This window comes from Pelophylax lessonae (genome assembly GCF_965119305.1).
Source record: "Pelophylax lessonae genome assembly, chromosome: 6".
In the NCBI taxonomy this organism is placed as follows: domain Eukaryota; kingdom Metazoa; phylum Chordata; class Amphibia; order Anura; family Ranidae; genus Pelophylax; species Pelophylax lessonae.
The window spans coordinates 64,030,969-64,046,409 of NC_138773.1; the positions used below are offsets into that span (position 1 = coordinate 64,030,969).

Here is a 15,441-nt window from a genome sequence, read left to right on the forward strand (position 1 = left end):
GTCCTCAGGAAGGATGGTGCTGGTACTGGAGAGAGTCCAGAGAAGGGCAACAAAAATAATTAGGGGAATGGAGGACATCAGCTATGAGGAAAGGCTACAAGCACTGAACTTATTCTCTCTGGAGAAGAGACGATTGAGGGGGGATATGATATCAATGTACAAATACTGTACTGGTGACCCTAGCATAAGGAACAAACTATTCAGAGAAAGGGAATACAATAAGCCACGTGGCCACTCACTAAAACTAGAGGAAAGGCGGTTTAACCTTAAAATGCGTAAGGGGTTCTTCACTGTAAGAGCGGTAAGGATGTGGAATTCTCTTCCACAAGCAGTCGTATCAGCAGGAAGCATTGATGGTTTCAAAAAACTATTAGATGGGCACTTTAGAGACCACAACATACAGGGGTATACAATGTGCGGTTAACAGCAAACACACACACACATAGGTTGAACTGCATGGACTGATGTCTTTTTTCAACCTCAGTAACTATGTAACTATGTAAAAAGAAAACTAATATAACGTGGGACATCTAGTAAATACTTATAGTCAAGGCAAAGTGCAGTAATTCATGTTAGGCGTATATTCCTCAACATGTATCGTGGTGGTGATCAGCTTCTTCAGGAGGGTAGGTATATACACACTCTCTAAAAGTAATGACAACATGTAAAAGGGTGATGCCAATGAATACGTATACAGCATAAAATATACAAAATATGCACACAATGAGAAGTTTTTGAGCTAATGGGGGACGTCTAAGGTCACGTAGAAACAGCACAAGTCACCAAGGTCCAATAGCGATTCAGCCAAAACACTCTCCCCCGGCGAGCATGGGGGACTATAATAGATAAATCTGGTCAAAAAATAATAATAATGGTAGAATGTATAATGCTCAGAGAGAGCAGAGAAACAAGAAAAGGGAGGAGGGGGGGGGGTGGAAAAAAAGGAGGGGAGGGGAAAAAAGGGGGAGGGGGGAGTTAAAGATGAAGAAAATGGAAAAAAGAAATGAGGGGAGTGAGAGGAAATGCTAGTAAATGTCATTAACTTTCACAAACTACAGTAGGAGCCCCCAGCTCCTCATACCTGCTGAGCCAGTCTACCTGTTTATTTTTTTTTAATTTACACTCAAGGAAAATGATGGTGTGTCTTCTGTAAGTATACACCAATCGGCCATAACTTTATGGCCACTCTCCTAATACTGAGTAGGTCCCCCTTTTGCCTCCAAAACAGCCCTGACCCTTCAAGCAATGCACTCCACCACACCTCTGAATGTATGCGGTGGTATCTGGCACCAAGCCAATAGTAGCAGATCCTTGAGGGTCCTGTAAGTTGTGAGGTGGGACCCCAATGGTTTGGACTTGTTTTTGCAGCACATTCCACAGATGCTCAATTGGATTGAGATCTAGAGAATTTGGAGGCCAAGTCAACATCTCAAACAAATTGCGGTGTTTCTCAAACTATTCTTGGACCCTTTTTGCAGTGTGGCAGGGTACATTATTCTGCTGAAAGAGGTCACTGCCATAAGGGAATGCCATTTCCATGAGGGGGGTATACTTGGTTTTCGACAATGTTTAGGTAGGTGGTCCAGTAACATCCACATGAATGTCAGGAGCCAAGGTTTCCCAGCAGACCATTGCCCAAAGCATCACACTGCCTCCGCCAGCTTGTCTTCTTTCCATGCTGCATCCTGCTGCCATCTCTTCCCCAGGTAAATGATGCACACACACCCAGCTATCCACATGATGTGACAAAAAATGGGACTCCCCAGACCAGGCCACCTTCCATTGCTCAGTTGTCCACTTCTGATGCTTATTGTAGGCACTTTTGGATGTAGATACGGGTCAGCATGGGCTCCCTGACCGGCCTTCGGCTATACAGCCCCGTACACAACAAACTACAATACCTGTTTTTTTCTGCTTTTTACACATACACTGCAGGGACAACATGTTTACTTGCTGCCTAATATATCCATTTTTATTATCCTTGTAATATTTACCCGAAAGTGTGTTTTAATGAGACTAGCTTGCTGTTCCATATTTTTATTTTTCTATTTCACAAGCAGACATGTAAATGTGCATAGAAACCATAAAATACGTATAGACATGACGATGATAAGTGGGTGATAATCTCTGTGAGAAATCCTGGGCACCCCTGGCAGGTTGATCTTGGGGGACATAGCTCAGCTCTTCTTATAAAGAACAATGCAAAATGTTTGTTCATCAATATCAAAATTAAACCATAAAGAAAAATAAAGCTGTGTGTAATAATCTAAACTAACAGTGTTGCGCTCTAAAGTGATAAAATGTAATTTATAATACTCAGTCACTAACATAAGGGCTCAAACTCTCCAAAATCTTATAACACAATCAAAACTATTTGGTGAATAAAATATCCTACCGACACGTTTCATCGCCATGACATCATCGGGGGCACCTTATGATGTTGATGACAAAACACATTGGGCGGAGCTTGTTTATCCGAGATAGTGAGACTTGTATCTACTGTGCCGCTGGCTTCCACTGTTTCCTGTGCACTGCTATAGTAAGGCTGGGCTGTCCAGGGCTGGGTGGGAGCGAGCGACTTCCTGTGTTTACTAAGCAGTGGGGCAGCTGCTTGGCACGGGACCTGGAAGCTAGTGAAGATCACTGTAGTAGCTGTGATTTCCAGCTTCTATGGGAATCAGCCAGGTATGGCAAATGCATACTTACACTATATTACCAAAAGTATTGGGACGCCTGCCTTTACACACATGTACATTAATGGCATCCCATTCTTAGTCTGTAGGGTTCAATATTGAGTTTGCCCACCCTTTGCAGCTATAACAGGTTCAACTCTTCTGGGAAGGCTGTCCACAAGGTTTAGGAGTGTGTGTATGGGAATGTTTGACCATTCTTCCAGAAGCAAATTTGTGAGGTCAGGCACTGATGTTGGAGAGAATGCCTGCCTCACAGTCTCGGCTCTTATTCACCCCAAAGGTGTTCTGTTGGGTTGGGGTCAGGACTCAAGTTTCTTCACCCCAAACTCGCTCATCCATGTCTTTATGGCCATCCCCAAACTGTTCCCACAAAGATGGGAGCATGAAATTGTCCAAAATATCTTGGTATGCTGACGCCCTAAGAGTTCCCTTCACTGGAACTAAGGGGCCAAGCCCAACCCCCGAAGAACACCCCCACACCATAATCCCCCCCTCCACCAAATGATTTGGACCAGTGCACAAAGCATGGATGAGTGAGTTTGGGGTAGAGGAACTTGACTGGCTTGCACAGAGTCCTGACCTCAACCCCGATAGAACACCTTTGGGAAGAATTCAAGCGGAGACAGCAAGCCTTCTTATTAAACATCAGTGCCTTACCTCACAAATGTGCTTCTGGAAGAATGGTCAAACATTCCCATAGACACACTCCTAAACCTTGTGGACAGCCTTCCCAGAAGAGTTGAAGCTTTTATAGCTTCAAAGGGGTGGGCCAACTCAATACTGAACCCTACGGACTAAGACTGGGATGCCATTAAAGATCATGTGCGTGTAAAGGCAGGTGTCCCAATACTTTTGGTAACATTGTGTATATTGGTCCAAACTGATGTAAAATAGTCCTTACCTAAACTGAACAATGGTCGAATGATATGAAGTGCTGAAAGCTGCATGATGTCGCCTTATCCATCCGCTGTCTCTGTGCAGGTGATGCGTTATCAGGTCCTGCTCTCCTTGATGCTCTCCAGCCAGACAAAGGATCAGGTGACCTCGGCAGCCATGACCAAGTTACGGGACCATGGACTGACTGTACAGAAGATTCTGGAAACTGATGAAGCGACTTTGGGGAAGCTGATCTATCCAGTAGGATTTTGGAAGGTGAGAGGGGCAGTGATTTATTACCATATTGTGTATGTCTCTTCTATCATAGATGTTTCTACCTGTCTGTGAGTGTGCTGTGAGCCATGCATGCACAGCTCAGTGTACAGTCTCGGCACGATTCTGTGCCAGAAGAAAGCAACTTTCATGCACATGTGTGCAGGTTACATCAACCAGACTGGCTGGAGGATGTCCAACATCATCTAGCGCTTTCCTCCCCAGCTTGGCTGTCCCTGGCTCACCGAAAAGGTAGTGGATAAATCAGCGAAACAATCGAGTTCCTTTAACCACTTAAGCCCCGGAAGATTTTACCCCCTTCCTGACCAGGGGGTATTTTGCGATTCGGCACTGCGTGACTTTAACGGACAATTGCGCGGTCGTGCGACGCTGTACCTAAACAAATTTGACATCCTTTTTTTTCCCAACAAACCGCTTTCTTTTGGTGGTATTTGATCACCTGTGCGATTTTTTGATCATGCGCTATAAACAAAAAAAAGCGTCAATTTTGCAAAAATAACAATATTTTTCACATTTTTTTTTATATGTAATTCCCAAAAAAAAAATGTAAAAATCAAAATTTTTTAACATTTTCGGACAATTTGTTTTATGCTACATATGTTTGGTAAAAAAAATCGCAAAACAAAGGGAAAGATTTTTGTCATTGTTTTTTTTTTTAACGATTAATGGCGGCGATCTGCGATGTTTTTTTTTTTTTTGCGGTACTGCGACATTGCAGCAGACAGATCGGACCCTTGACTGACATTTTTGACACTTTTGGGGTTACCAGTGACATTACTGCAGTAATCAGTGCTATACATATGCACTGTTACTGTAAAAATTACACTGGCAGGGAAGGAGTTAACTGTATTGGAGAGGGAGGGGTTAAGTGTGTCCTAGGGGCGTGCTTCTAACTGTGATTGGACATGGCTACTGGTGTAAAAACCGAGATCAACAGTCCTACATAGTAGAACCGTCTGATCTCCATTTTTACACAGGGTAGAATAACAGGCGGTTTGTTTACATTAGCCGCCTGCCTTTCTCCCTTCCCGGCGAACGATCGCGAGTGACCGGCGGACATCGGGTCCGCCGGTCACACGCACTGACTTGTTAGGGAACGAGCCGGGGGGGGGGGGCGCGCGCTCGCTCGCCCGCTATTGGCTCACAAGCGAGTCACAGGCTAGTGACGTACCGGTACGTCACTTTGCCTAGCCGGGGCTGACCGCCGCAGTATATGTACTTGCGGCGGTCGGCAAGTGGTTAAACCTAAATTGTCTCCTGTGTGTAAGCAGCAGCTATAACTATATGCTGATCACTACGCATACATCAATAAACAATATATCATAAAAGATACAGCACTACTGATACCAAATTAATAAATGCTGTGCAAATATACAAATAAAGTGCATGCAGAATATTACCAAAAATAAGGTGCTTATAATGTATAAAGTGCTAAATTCCTTTATACCCTTATATAATAATTTAGATATAAATAAATCTCATAAAGTGCATTAGCGATAAACACCAATAAAGTGCAATAAGTGCTGAATAAGTGCAATCAGTTGCGCTTTAAGTGCACATCACTAGTAATAGCACATTGACAAAAAATTCAAGTTCAAATAAGCAATCAAAAGTTCATAATAACTTCTTTACATCCCAATGGTGCAAAAGATATAATGATAAGGTGCTCAAGTGCTCGTGATCCCTCAACCACGCAAAAGTGGCCTCTCACCTCAAGGTTAGACCTGTGTTTCACCACAAGGTCATAAGTGCTATTCCCCTGAGAGGATATAAATAGGGGCCACTCCACAATTTCCAGAGCTGTTCCTTCGGGTCATATAACTGCCAGTTTGGTCTCCTTTAAATTTAGGCTATCATCATATTCATATAAGCTTAAAAAAAAAAGGGAGGGGAAATCTAGCGCTCTCTGATTAAAATGTTTTATTCATAGGGCAGGATTATAATATAAATAATATAGGCACATCGGCTGTGCAGGCTTGTAAGCATGTCACCGCTTGTATATAGAATCACTCCGAGCTGGCCGCCAAGTCCCGTTTAACCGAAAGTCTCCGCCCTCTATACGCGTTGCGTCACTCGTGTCACACGTTCGACTTCTTCAGTAGTGGTCCCTGGCTCACTCCTTTCTTTCTTTCTTCAGATTGCAGTTCTTTTAATCAAGAGGCTCAAATTTACATCAAATGTGGCCTCCTTAGAAATGCGCGCTCCTCCAGACTGACACTTGCCCATGTTGCGTTTTGATGTTTGCTTGAAAGAGAAGTATGGGTTTGTTCCCCCCCCCCCCCTCCCCTTCCAATTTATACCTACCTAGGTGGATGCTGCATCTATCCCCTGGCCCCTCTGCACTGAGACCTGAGCGATGGAAAACCACCGATCGCTCGATTTTGACAGCTCCCCTAGACTGTCAGTCACAGCTCTCTGCTCTGCCTCCTCCTCGCTCATTGCTGGGCTATAGAAGGGCGGGAGTGGCTGGCTCAGGCTCCCAGCAGCTTTATCCTGACTCCGTGGTCGTGATGATTTGGTGCCCGGACTGACTTCTGTGATGTCAGACAGCAGACTTCAGCCCGCTCTCTGCTGAAAATGGGTCACAGGAGTGCAGAAGGAACTCCGCTCCTGTGATCCATAGGAGATGTACAGCCAAACAAGCTTTGGCTGAACATCTCCTTTAACTTGTTCATAAAGGCAGTCAATGGCTTGCATCAGGGCTGAGGGCTGTGGAGGGAAGTACTGAGGTAGAGTGCTGTGATGTTTTCAGGGAGCTATGTACAGCACCCTGCTGGCTTCTCCGTAAGCCATGATCTGTCTGTATTGCAAAGAGAAGCACAGAGACCCAACCATGATGTCACCAGTTCCATAAATAAGGTATGTAGTGAAAATGGAAAGGTTTTATCGAAAATTCCATTATCTCATAGCTGAGGCCAAAAGAGGAAAAATACAAGCTGATTGAATGTCATATTTAAATCAGTATTAATTGTAAAATGTCATTTATTGCAGCCTACCAATCCTTAGATGTGCTTGTTGCATTACCTTTCTTTTTTTTTTTTTTTTTTTTTAGGCTTTTTTTCCTTTGTTTTCATCTGGTGATCTGGCCAGTAATACCCCTCCTATATTAGAGTGCCTCCACTCTGGATGAAGGAGCACAGGGGGCAGCAGCACTGTCAGTATTGGGGGGAGGGGAGTGTTAGATGAAGCAAAACTCAAGTAAATACTTATAAGCATAAAGAAAAAAGAGAACATAGCAATGGGCATTTAGCTGGTGAACCCTCGGTATTTACAACAACTCCACATCAAGGCAAAACAATATCTAAAAATACAAAGATAATTTATTAATATGAACACATCGATTTGAAAAAAAGGAGAGAAAAAAAAAAAGACCCAAATACAGTATATAAAATCAGAGTTTCATAGAAGGTAATCAAAAATAGGGTGTAGGTGTATCACGCAGAGCTTGCCAACATGTTTCGCTGTACAGACCGCTTCTTCAGGGCTTCTTTCTCTGTGTCTCACTCTACAAGTCTCCATTGGAAAACATCGGGCGTGTTCAAGCTAAGGGAAGACTCAGACAGCAAGCGATCAAGCGGACCTCAAACATTATACATTTCGGCGTTTGAATAATAATAATAAAATTTTGAGATTTTCAAGTACTGTAGTTTGTCGACATTCCACGGGTGTGCGCAATTTTAATGTTCGGTATCTATTTACTCAGCATGACATCATCTTTCACAATATACATAAAATTGAGCTAACTTTACTGTTTAGTTTTTTTAACATTCAGTGAAGTGTATTTTTTCCCAAAAAATTGCGTTTGAAAGACTGCTGCGCAAATACCGCATGACAAAATATTTTGTAACAACCGCCATTTTATTTTCCAGAGTTCTAAGTAATTTTTTAGCAAAAATACTGATTTTAACTTGTAAACAACATGTGTCAGAAATAGGCCTGGTCCTTAAGTGGTTAAGATAAAAAGCCTTCTGTGTGCAGCAGCCCCCCTAATACTCACCACTATCCAGCGATGTCCACCAGTGTCTCGGCTGTCCGAGATTCTCCCTCCTGATTGCCTGAGACACAGCAGTGAAGCCATTGGCTGTCCCTGCTGTCAATCAAAGTCAGCTAGCCATTCAGGAGAGAGGTGGCCGGGCTGGGTCGGGGCTCCGTGTCTGAATGGACAAAGGGAAATGTGACTCGGCTCAAGCTGCCTGCTGTGGGGGCACTGAACAGGAGGGAGGGGCCAGGATCACAGAAGAGGGACCCGAGAAGAGAAGGATCCGGGCTGCTCTGTGCAAACCCAACTGCGCAGGGTAGGTAAGTATAACATGTTTGTTATTTTTATAGGAAAAAAACTAGACTTTATAATTGCTTCAATTGTGATTTCTTTGCCTTGCATGCTCTTTTTGCATTTATTTGCTCTTATTTACCCAGTTTAAGCGTTTAACACTGAACACCCATTTAGGTCATTCTTGTTCTTATTTTCGTTTAAGAATCCTTAGTAAAATACTCTTTTGTTCTGCTACAGTCTGGTGTCCCTTGCAATTGTGTTTGCAGTGATATTTGTTTAACCAGGTATGCCAGAGGGGCGGAGGTTGTTCTTGGGTTGAGGAGCAGAACAGGGAACCCAAAATTACCAAGCGGCTCCCTCAGTGGTGACGCTACAAACCCATTCAGTTTTATCCCTGGTTTACCTGGATTCCAGTGTGATTTCCAGTACTCAGTGCTGTGTTTTTAAGGAGAGAAAAAGACCAAGCCATGAGTTAAAATCACAGTTGCATCAAAATTGCATTGCAAACGCAGTTGAATCGCAGATGAAGTCACACTGGCTGTAATCTTTCATATTGCACTACAAAACTCATGCAAATCGCGACAGTGTGTACTAGAGCTGCGCGCGATTCTGGATAAAATGGGAATCGCGATTTTTATGCTTGGAATAAAGAGCTCGATTCCCTCATGATTCTCTGCGTAACATCATCTTTTAAATTATACAAAAAAGTTTATTTTATTTTTTTTATTCATTGAAGTATATTTTTCCCAGAAAATTGCTTTTTAAAGACCGCTGCGCAAATACAGTGTGACCTAAAATTAACTTGTAAGCAACACGTGTCAGAAAAAGGCTTAGTTGTAAAGTCAGAAGGTTTTTTATATTAATGCATTCTATGCACTAAGATAAAAAGCCTTCTGTGTGCAGCTACCTCCCCAGCACCCCCTAATACTTACCTGAGCCCCATCTCTATCCAGCAATGTCTACGAGTCCCTCTGCCGTCTGGGACTCTCCCTCCTAATTGGCTGAGACACAGCTGTGATGCCATTGGCTCCCGCGGCTGTCATTCAAATTCAGTTAGCCAATCAGGAGAGAGAGGGTGGCGGTGCTGAACCATAGCTCCATGTCTGAATGTACACAGTGAGCTGCAGCACAGCTCGGGTGCACTCATAGCAAGCTGCTTGCTGTGGGGGCACTCGGCAGGAGGGAGGGGCTGGGAGCATTGAAAAGAAACCCGAGAAGAGGAGGATCCAGGCTGTTCTGTGCAAAACCACTGCACAGAGGAGGCAAGTATAACATGTTTGTTTTTTTTGTTTTTTAAAAAAGAACGAGACTTTACAATTCCTTTATGTGGTTAAACTGACCTCATTTACAGACCGAAGTTCATCCCTTTGATCTAAAAGAACTGAATGATACAATGTTTCTTTTTATCTCTCAGCAATGTCGTGATAAACTTTTGCTGGCTTGCCCTACTTTTTTTTTTTTTTTTGACAGCTGTCAAACGGCTCTGCACTGAATGGTGAAAATGCCAGATTAAGATTGTGAGAAGGGGTTGAATCATGATCGCAATTTTTTTTTTAACAATTAATCATGCAGCTCTAGTGTGAACCTGGCCTATAATAGAAATGCAAGGCAAAATGTTTGCATATGTAAATTTTAAATTCTAAATAATTTTTATATAAGTAATCACATGATCTCTGTTCTCAGCTGCAAAAGGGGCATAGAGGGGTGGCAGCAGGAGGCAGAGAAACAGCAGCACACTGATCTTCCCAGTGAAGTGTTGTTTGGGGGGGAGAGTAAGTCATGTTTGTTGAGTCAAGTAGAATGCAAAGAAGAAAACTGACCACGCTGGGATGGATGTGCTCTCATGTCTAATGTGGTCAGTTTGAAATTGGAGAGCAGGGGAACTGGCAGGATCACCAGGTATTTCACACAAAGGAAGCAATACAAAACAGGATATGTTTTAATACAAGTACATGGAACAATACACACATATCAGAAATCTAAAATGTTGGCGTGACGTACACTTTAACTGGTGTAAATGTAATAGAAGTGGAATAACTAGCGTCTTGCCTCCTTCCATCAGAGCAAAGTAAAGTACATCAAGCAGACCACTGAGATCCTGCAGGAGAAGTATGGCGGTGACATTCCTGATAACGTAGCTGAGCTGGTGAAACTTCCTGGGGTGGGCCCCAAAATGGCTCATCTGGTCATGGACATCGCTTGGAACAGGGTGTCGGGGATTGGTAAGTCTGGTTAGGTTGGAAAACTCCTCCACTTCTGCCTTGATAGCATTGCCTAATAAGGCCGGTGACTTTCTGATATCAGAAATCCAAAATCAAGTATTCGCTCTTATTTTGGTCACAAAAATAAACGAATAGCTTTTTGTACCCAAGCGAAACAAAAATAATGGCCTATTATTTGTCAGTGGAAAAAGGTGTATGAGTGCGCTTGATAGTATATATATATAATCAAAATCATCAAAAATGTGATCGAAATTGAAAAGTGATGCTCAAAAAACCATCAAAGGTTATAAATTATTTAAAAATAAAATAATAAAATATGAAGATAAATACATAAAATTCACAACAAAAGTGCAGTGTGTGTGAAAACACGCATATAATATTCAAGTCCCAAGAGTCCATAAACATGTGTACAGTACATGAAACGTCTTGATGATAAAGTGCAAATGAGAAAGTGCAATAATAGTTCACAGACTTGTGTCCTCCACAACACCACGTGAAAAGTGGGAATGGTGATGGTACCCTTACCAGCTAACAAGATGGCATACACTTTATAACTTGCAAGGGCTGGTGTAGTGCAGCAAGAAGTCTTCCCACAACCAAATCTTTCACCTCGTAAGATAGGATGAAACTCTTACCAGGTGTAAATTATTACAGGTCAGGTATGGGAAATATTGCCAGCAACCACCGGTATCTCTGATATCCAAGTTGTCTCCTTCTGAACAGTCCTACCGCGGCTCCGTATCCGTATGGATAAAAACGTCCTCTATGGGTCACTCCCGGTGTATCTCATTCACAGTGATAGTCCCCACATAAGAAAGTAAGGAGCAGGCAATAGTGCATTATCTCAATGATAAGTTTAATGCAAAAAAGGTAGAACACTTACATGAACAGACGATAAGAGGGGCGAGTACGGTAAATGGTTACAGATGATTGCGGCCACTCTGCAGCGCGGACCGCGAGAAGTGACAGCGCAGGCTTCTCCACCCAACGCGTTTCCCCTAAGAAGGCGTCCACTGGGATTGTGTTGTACAAACTAATGTTGCTACCATCAGAACTCTATAGCCATCTTACTGACTATTCTGATCACATGTAGCGCTAATGTTGTACTCTGATCTCTGCTTTCAGGTGTGGACACTCATGTACATCGAATTTCCAACCGTCTGAAGTGGGTAAAGAAAGAGACAAAGAACCCGGAAGACACTCGGGTGGCACTGGAAGACTGGATGCCCAGGTGAGGAAGCTGTACATATGCTTTTATCAACAATGAAGGTGGTTGATATGGTGACATAAAGTGGCTGCAAACCCTTACATTTACCCAGTGAAGGGACTATCCTCAGGTGATACACAAATCCTCCTACAAATGTTGTACCTGTTTATCTGCAGTCTTCTCTTCTCTACAGCCTTTCAAAGTCCAGAATTTATAAGCTTGTCTGAGAGTTCAGAAAAAAGGGGGCAGAGAGCTGACGTTGGTAAAAAATCGCAATAAGCATATTTTGATTGGTTTGCGCAAAAGTTATCATGTCTACAATCTAGGGGAAAGATTTATGTCATTTTTATTGTTTTTTTTTCTTTTACTAGCAATGGTGGCAATCTGCAATTTTTAGTGGGACTGCGACATTGTGGCGGACAGATCGGACCCCTAACTAACTGACATTTTTTACACTTTTGGGGGGGACCAGTGACATTACTACAGTAATCAGTGCTAAAAATATGCACTGTTACTGTAATAATGTAATAATGACACTGGCAGGGAAGGGGTTAACATAGGGGTGATCAAGGGGTTAATTGTGAGCCTAGGGGGTGTTTTCTAACTATGGGGGAGGGACTTGTGAAATGATCATAGAGACCTGTGATCCTATATAGAAGGATCAGAGGCGCTGTGTGATCATTTCAGAGAGAACACCACCAGTGTTTTTTCTCAGGGGAGCAATTGCGGTTGCCCGGCGGCAGTCAGTGCCGCCGGTCCCGTTCATCAGCAAACCCGCTGCCTAGTGGGGGCGAGAGCGAGCCACCGGCTGCGCACATTCACCCCCAGGAGCGCTACCACTTCCGTATAGGTATGGCGATTAGTGCAGCTGAGCCAGCCTGTATATATACAGGTTTCTTCCAGTCCCAGTAATATATTGGGGGTGATTTACTAAAAAAAAATGTACAATTTATCCCACTTCCACCTAAAAACTGAATTCTTACATTCTCCATCAAACCATTCCTCATTTGACCCCTTTTTTTAAATTGTAAGTTCTCACCAGCAGGGCCCTCCTAAGTCCTAACCCTCTTGTGTTGTAACTGGGCTGTCTCCCTTTTTTTTTGTAAATCGCTGAGCAAACTGTTAAAGCATTTTTTTTACCCCAACACTTCATATTCCTGATATGTGCCTGGTGTACCGTGTACTTGTATGAGAAAGTCTCCTGTTCGCTTTGTATGGCTTCCTTTTATGTGAAATCCCTGGTGTTCCTGCCGGTCCCTCTGCTTTCCTATTGAAACATTCCACACTAGGCAGGACAGCACACCATGCTCAGTTCTCTACCTATGCTGGGCACTCGGTGTATTCTGCTACAATGATCAGACTTGTCCTGACACGCCCCTGCTGCACAGCCATTCCCTGGGAAGCTCAGTGTACTGCTGCTTCTCCTCCCCCCAGCTCTTATGCAGCTGAGAACAGGGGGAATGTGATCATTGTTAAAAAAAGGGAAAAAGGTATTTATAATGTTTGTTGTTTTTTTGTTTTTTTTTCATTTTTTTATATCTATACACAAATGTTTTCCTTAAGGGCTCTTTCACACGGTCCGCCTCCGTAGGCGGATCCGTGCTGCTCAGCGGGGATCGATCCGCGATCCCCGCTGAGCCGGCGGATGACAGCTCCGTCTCCGCTTGCAGTGCGGAGAGGGAGGTGTCACAGCCCCCGCTGCTCTCTATGGGGGATCGGATGAGAGCGGACCGCCTGTCCGCTCTCATCCGATCCGATTCCTGGACGGATGGAAAAATAGGGTTTCCATCCGTCCGGATTTCACGGACCGGATGGCAACGGGTGTCAGCGGAGGTGTCTCCGCTGACACCCGCTGCCCCATAGAGCTGCATGGAGGATCCGATCAGATCCGCCTAAAAAACTGACAGGCGGATCTGATCGGACCGCCCGTGTGAAAGAGCCCTTAATTTCCATTTTAAACTGAATTGGTTGTTTTACAAAGTCATTGTTTACAGTCACTTAAATTCTATATACATCTTGTATATTGATAATAATAATTGTTCATTTGGCCTAAAGCAGACCTTCACACGTGACATTAACATTTTCAGATTGTAGAGTTCTGCTTTAAGTGTAAACCACTGACAAGCAATGCTGTGGGTTGTAGTTCCTCAGCACCTGCTTTACCAATTCCATAGATGGAGAACCAATTACCACGTATAGACATTTCATTTAAGAGAAGGTGCAGCGCTAGAAAACAAATCACATCAGTCCATTTAATGTTTGTGAAGAGATCAGTTGATTAGGCAGATGAGTGACATCACCACCAGCAAACACCAACCACACTGCCTCTTACCATCAGACTGATTATAATGGAGCTTTAATACATCCCACAGCAGGCTCAACCGGTCTCCTTGTTTCAAGACCGATACTCCAATCCTATATAGCAGTGATAGTATCTCCAGGTGATCAAACAAGGCCCCAGGAATAGAGAAGATACTTCTGCTTCCGTATATAATGAGTGCGATGCTGCACACTAGCCACGCCCCTGACGTCATCGCTGACGAAACGTATTGGGGGGGATTGGGACGTGTGATGTCATCACGCTTAGGACACAGCAGCCATCTTTTCAGGTAGCAAACCCGATTTGTACACGCGCTGATGTATGTGAGTGTATATCATCTTGTTTTACTAATAAAAATTCAAGTGTTTGAACGTACTACTCTATGAGAAACTTCTCTATTCCTGGGACCTTGTTTGAGAACTTATCCCTGGAGGTTTGATCACCTGGAGATACTATCACTGCTATATAGGATTGGAGTATCGGTTTTGAAACAAGGAGACCGGTTGAGCCTGCTGTGGGATGTATTAAAGCTCCATTATAATCAGTCGGATGGTAAGAGGCAGTGTGGTTGGTGTGTTTGCTGGTGGTGGTGTCACTCATCTGCCTGATCAACTGATCTCTCCACAAACATTAAATGGATTAATGTGATTTTATTTCTAGCACTGCACCTTCTCATAAATGTTGGGTTTTATCCTGCATATGTGTAGCAGCTGGTTCTGTGAAAACAGTTTAATTTGTTTTTAATGTTTTTTGGCTTAATATGATCTAAGCGCAGCTTCCTTCGTGTGATATAGACACTTCAGCTTTAGCATTTGGATCTATTGCAGGGATCTGTGGAGTGAGATTAACTGGCTGTTAGTGGGGTTCGGGCAGCAGATGTGCCTCCCTGTGGCCCCTCGATGTTCCGACTGTCTGAACAGAGACATCTGTCCCGGAGCCAAGAAGAAGTGAGGAGGATCCTGACCCTGATCACACCAACGATGGAGCCTGATCCCGCTAACAATGGACTAAAGGTGGAGTTACAAGACTACAGAGAAGACACTATATTAGAACGTTTTATAGACAACATAGGATATTTTTCCACTAACCATCCAATGATATTGTCATCTCTATATCTGTATATTAGTGTATATATTTTTATATTTCCATGGTTTCAGTAAATATGGTACCTTTTTTTTTTCTCTGGTGTGTTGGTACTTTTTTTCCTTAAATCATGTTTGGTAATTATCTAAAATAAACGTGAGGGCATTTTTTTTTTTTTTTTTTTTAGGAGATATGAAAATTAGCCACTAGAGGGAGCACTCAGCCCTTCTCTCTCCTAAAGGGGAACTAAACCCATATACATATTTTCAAAAGCAGCTTATATCCAGAATTTATTATTTATTATTACCTATAGTCACAATTTCTACAATATAAGAAGAATTTGAATAGCCCTCTCGCTTTGGGAAGTCCCCAGCCTTTTTTTCCAAATAGCCTCATTGGCCCACAGCCGATGTCACATAGAATCCCACCAATCCGCAGGATGAAGTAGCATGATGCCCATTCGTGTCAATGAC

At 43.2% G+C, this 15,441-nt stretch overlaps 1 protein-coding gene across 1 annotated transcript in view; it reads left to right on the forward strand.

Annotated features, from left to right (window-relative positions):
• The window catches only part of NTHL1 (nth like DNA glycosylase 1), a 30,818-nt gene extending 15,965 nt beyond the window's left edge, over window positions 1-14,853 (forward strand). The window contains exons 3-6 of the mRNA XM_082260137.1: window positions 3,675-3,845; window positions 10,199-10,358; window positions 11,484-11,589; window positions 14,713-14,853. Coding sequence (XP_082116263.1) covers window positions 3,675-3,845; window positions 10,199-10,358; window positions 11,484-11,589; window positions 14,713-14,836 — 561 coding nt within the window. The 3' untranslated portion in view covers window positions 14,837-14,853. The remainder of the gene's footprint in view (window positions 1-3,674; window positions 3,846-10,198; window positions 10,359-11,483; window positions 11,590-14,712) is intronic.
• Window positions 14,854-15,441: the final 588 nt, after the last annotated feature.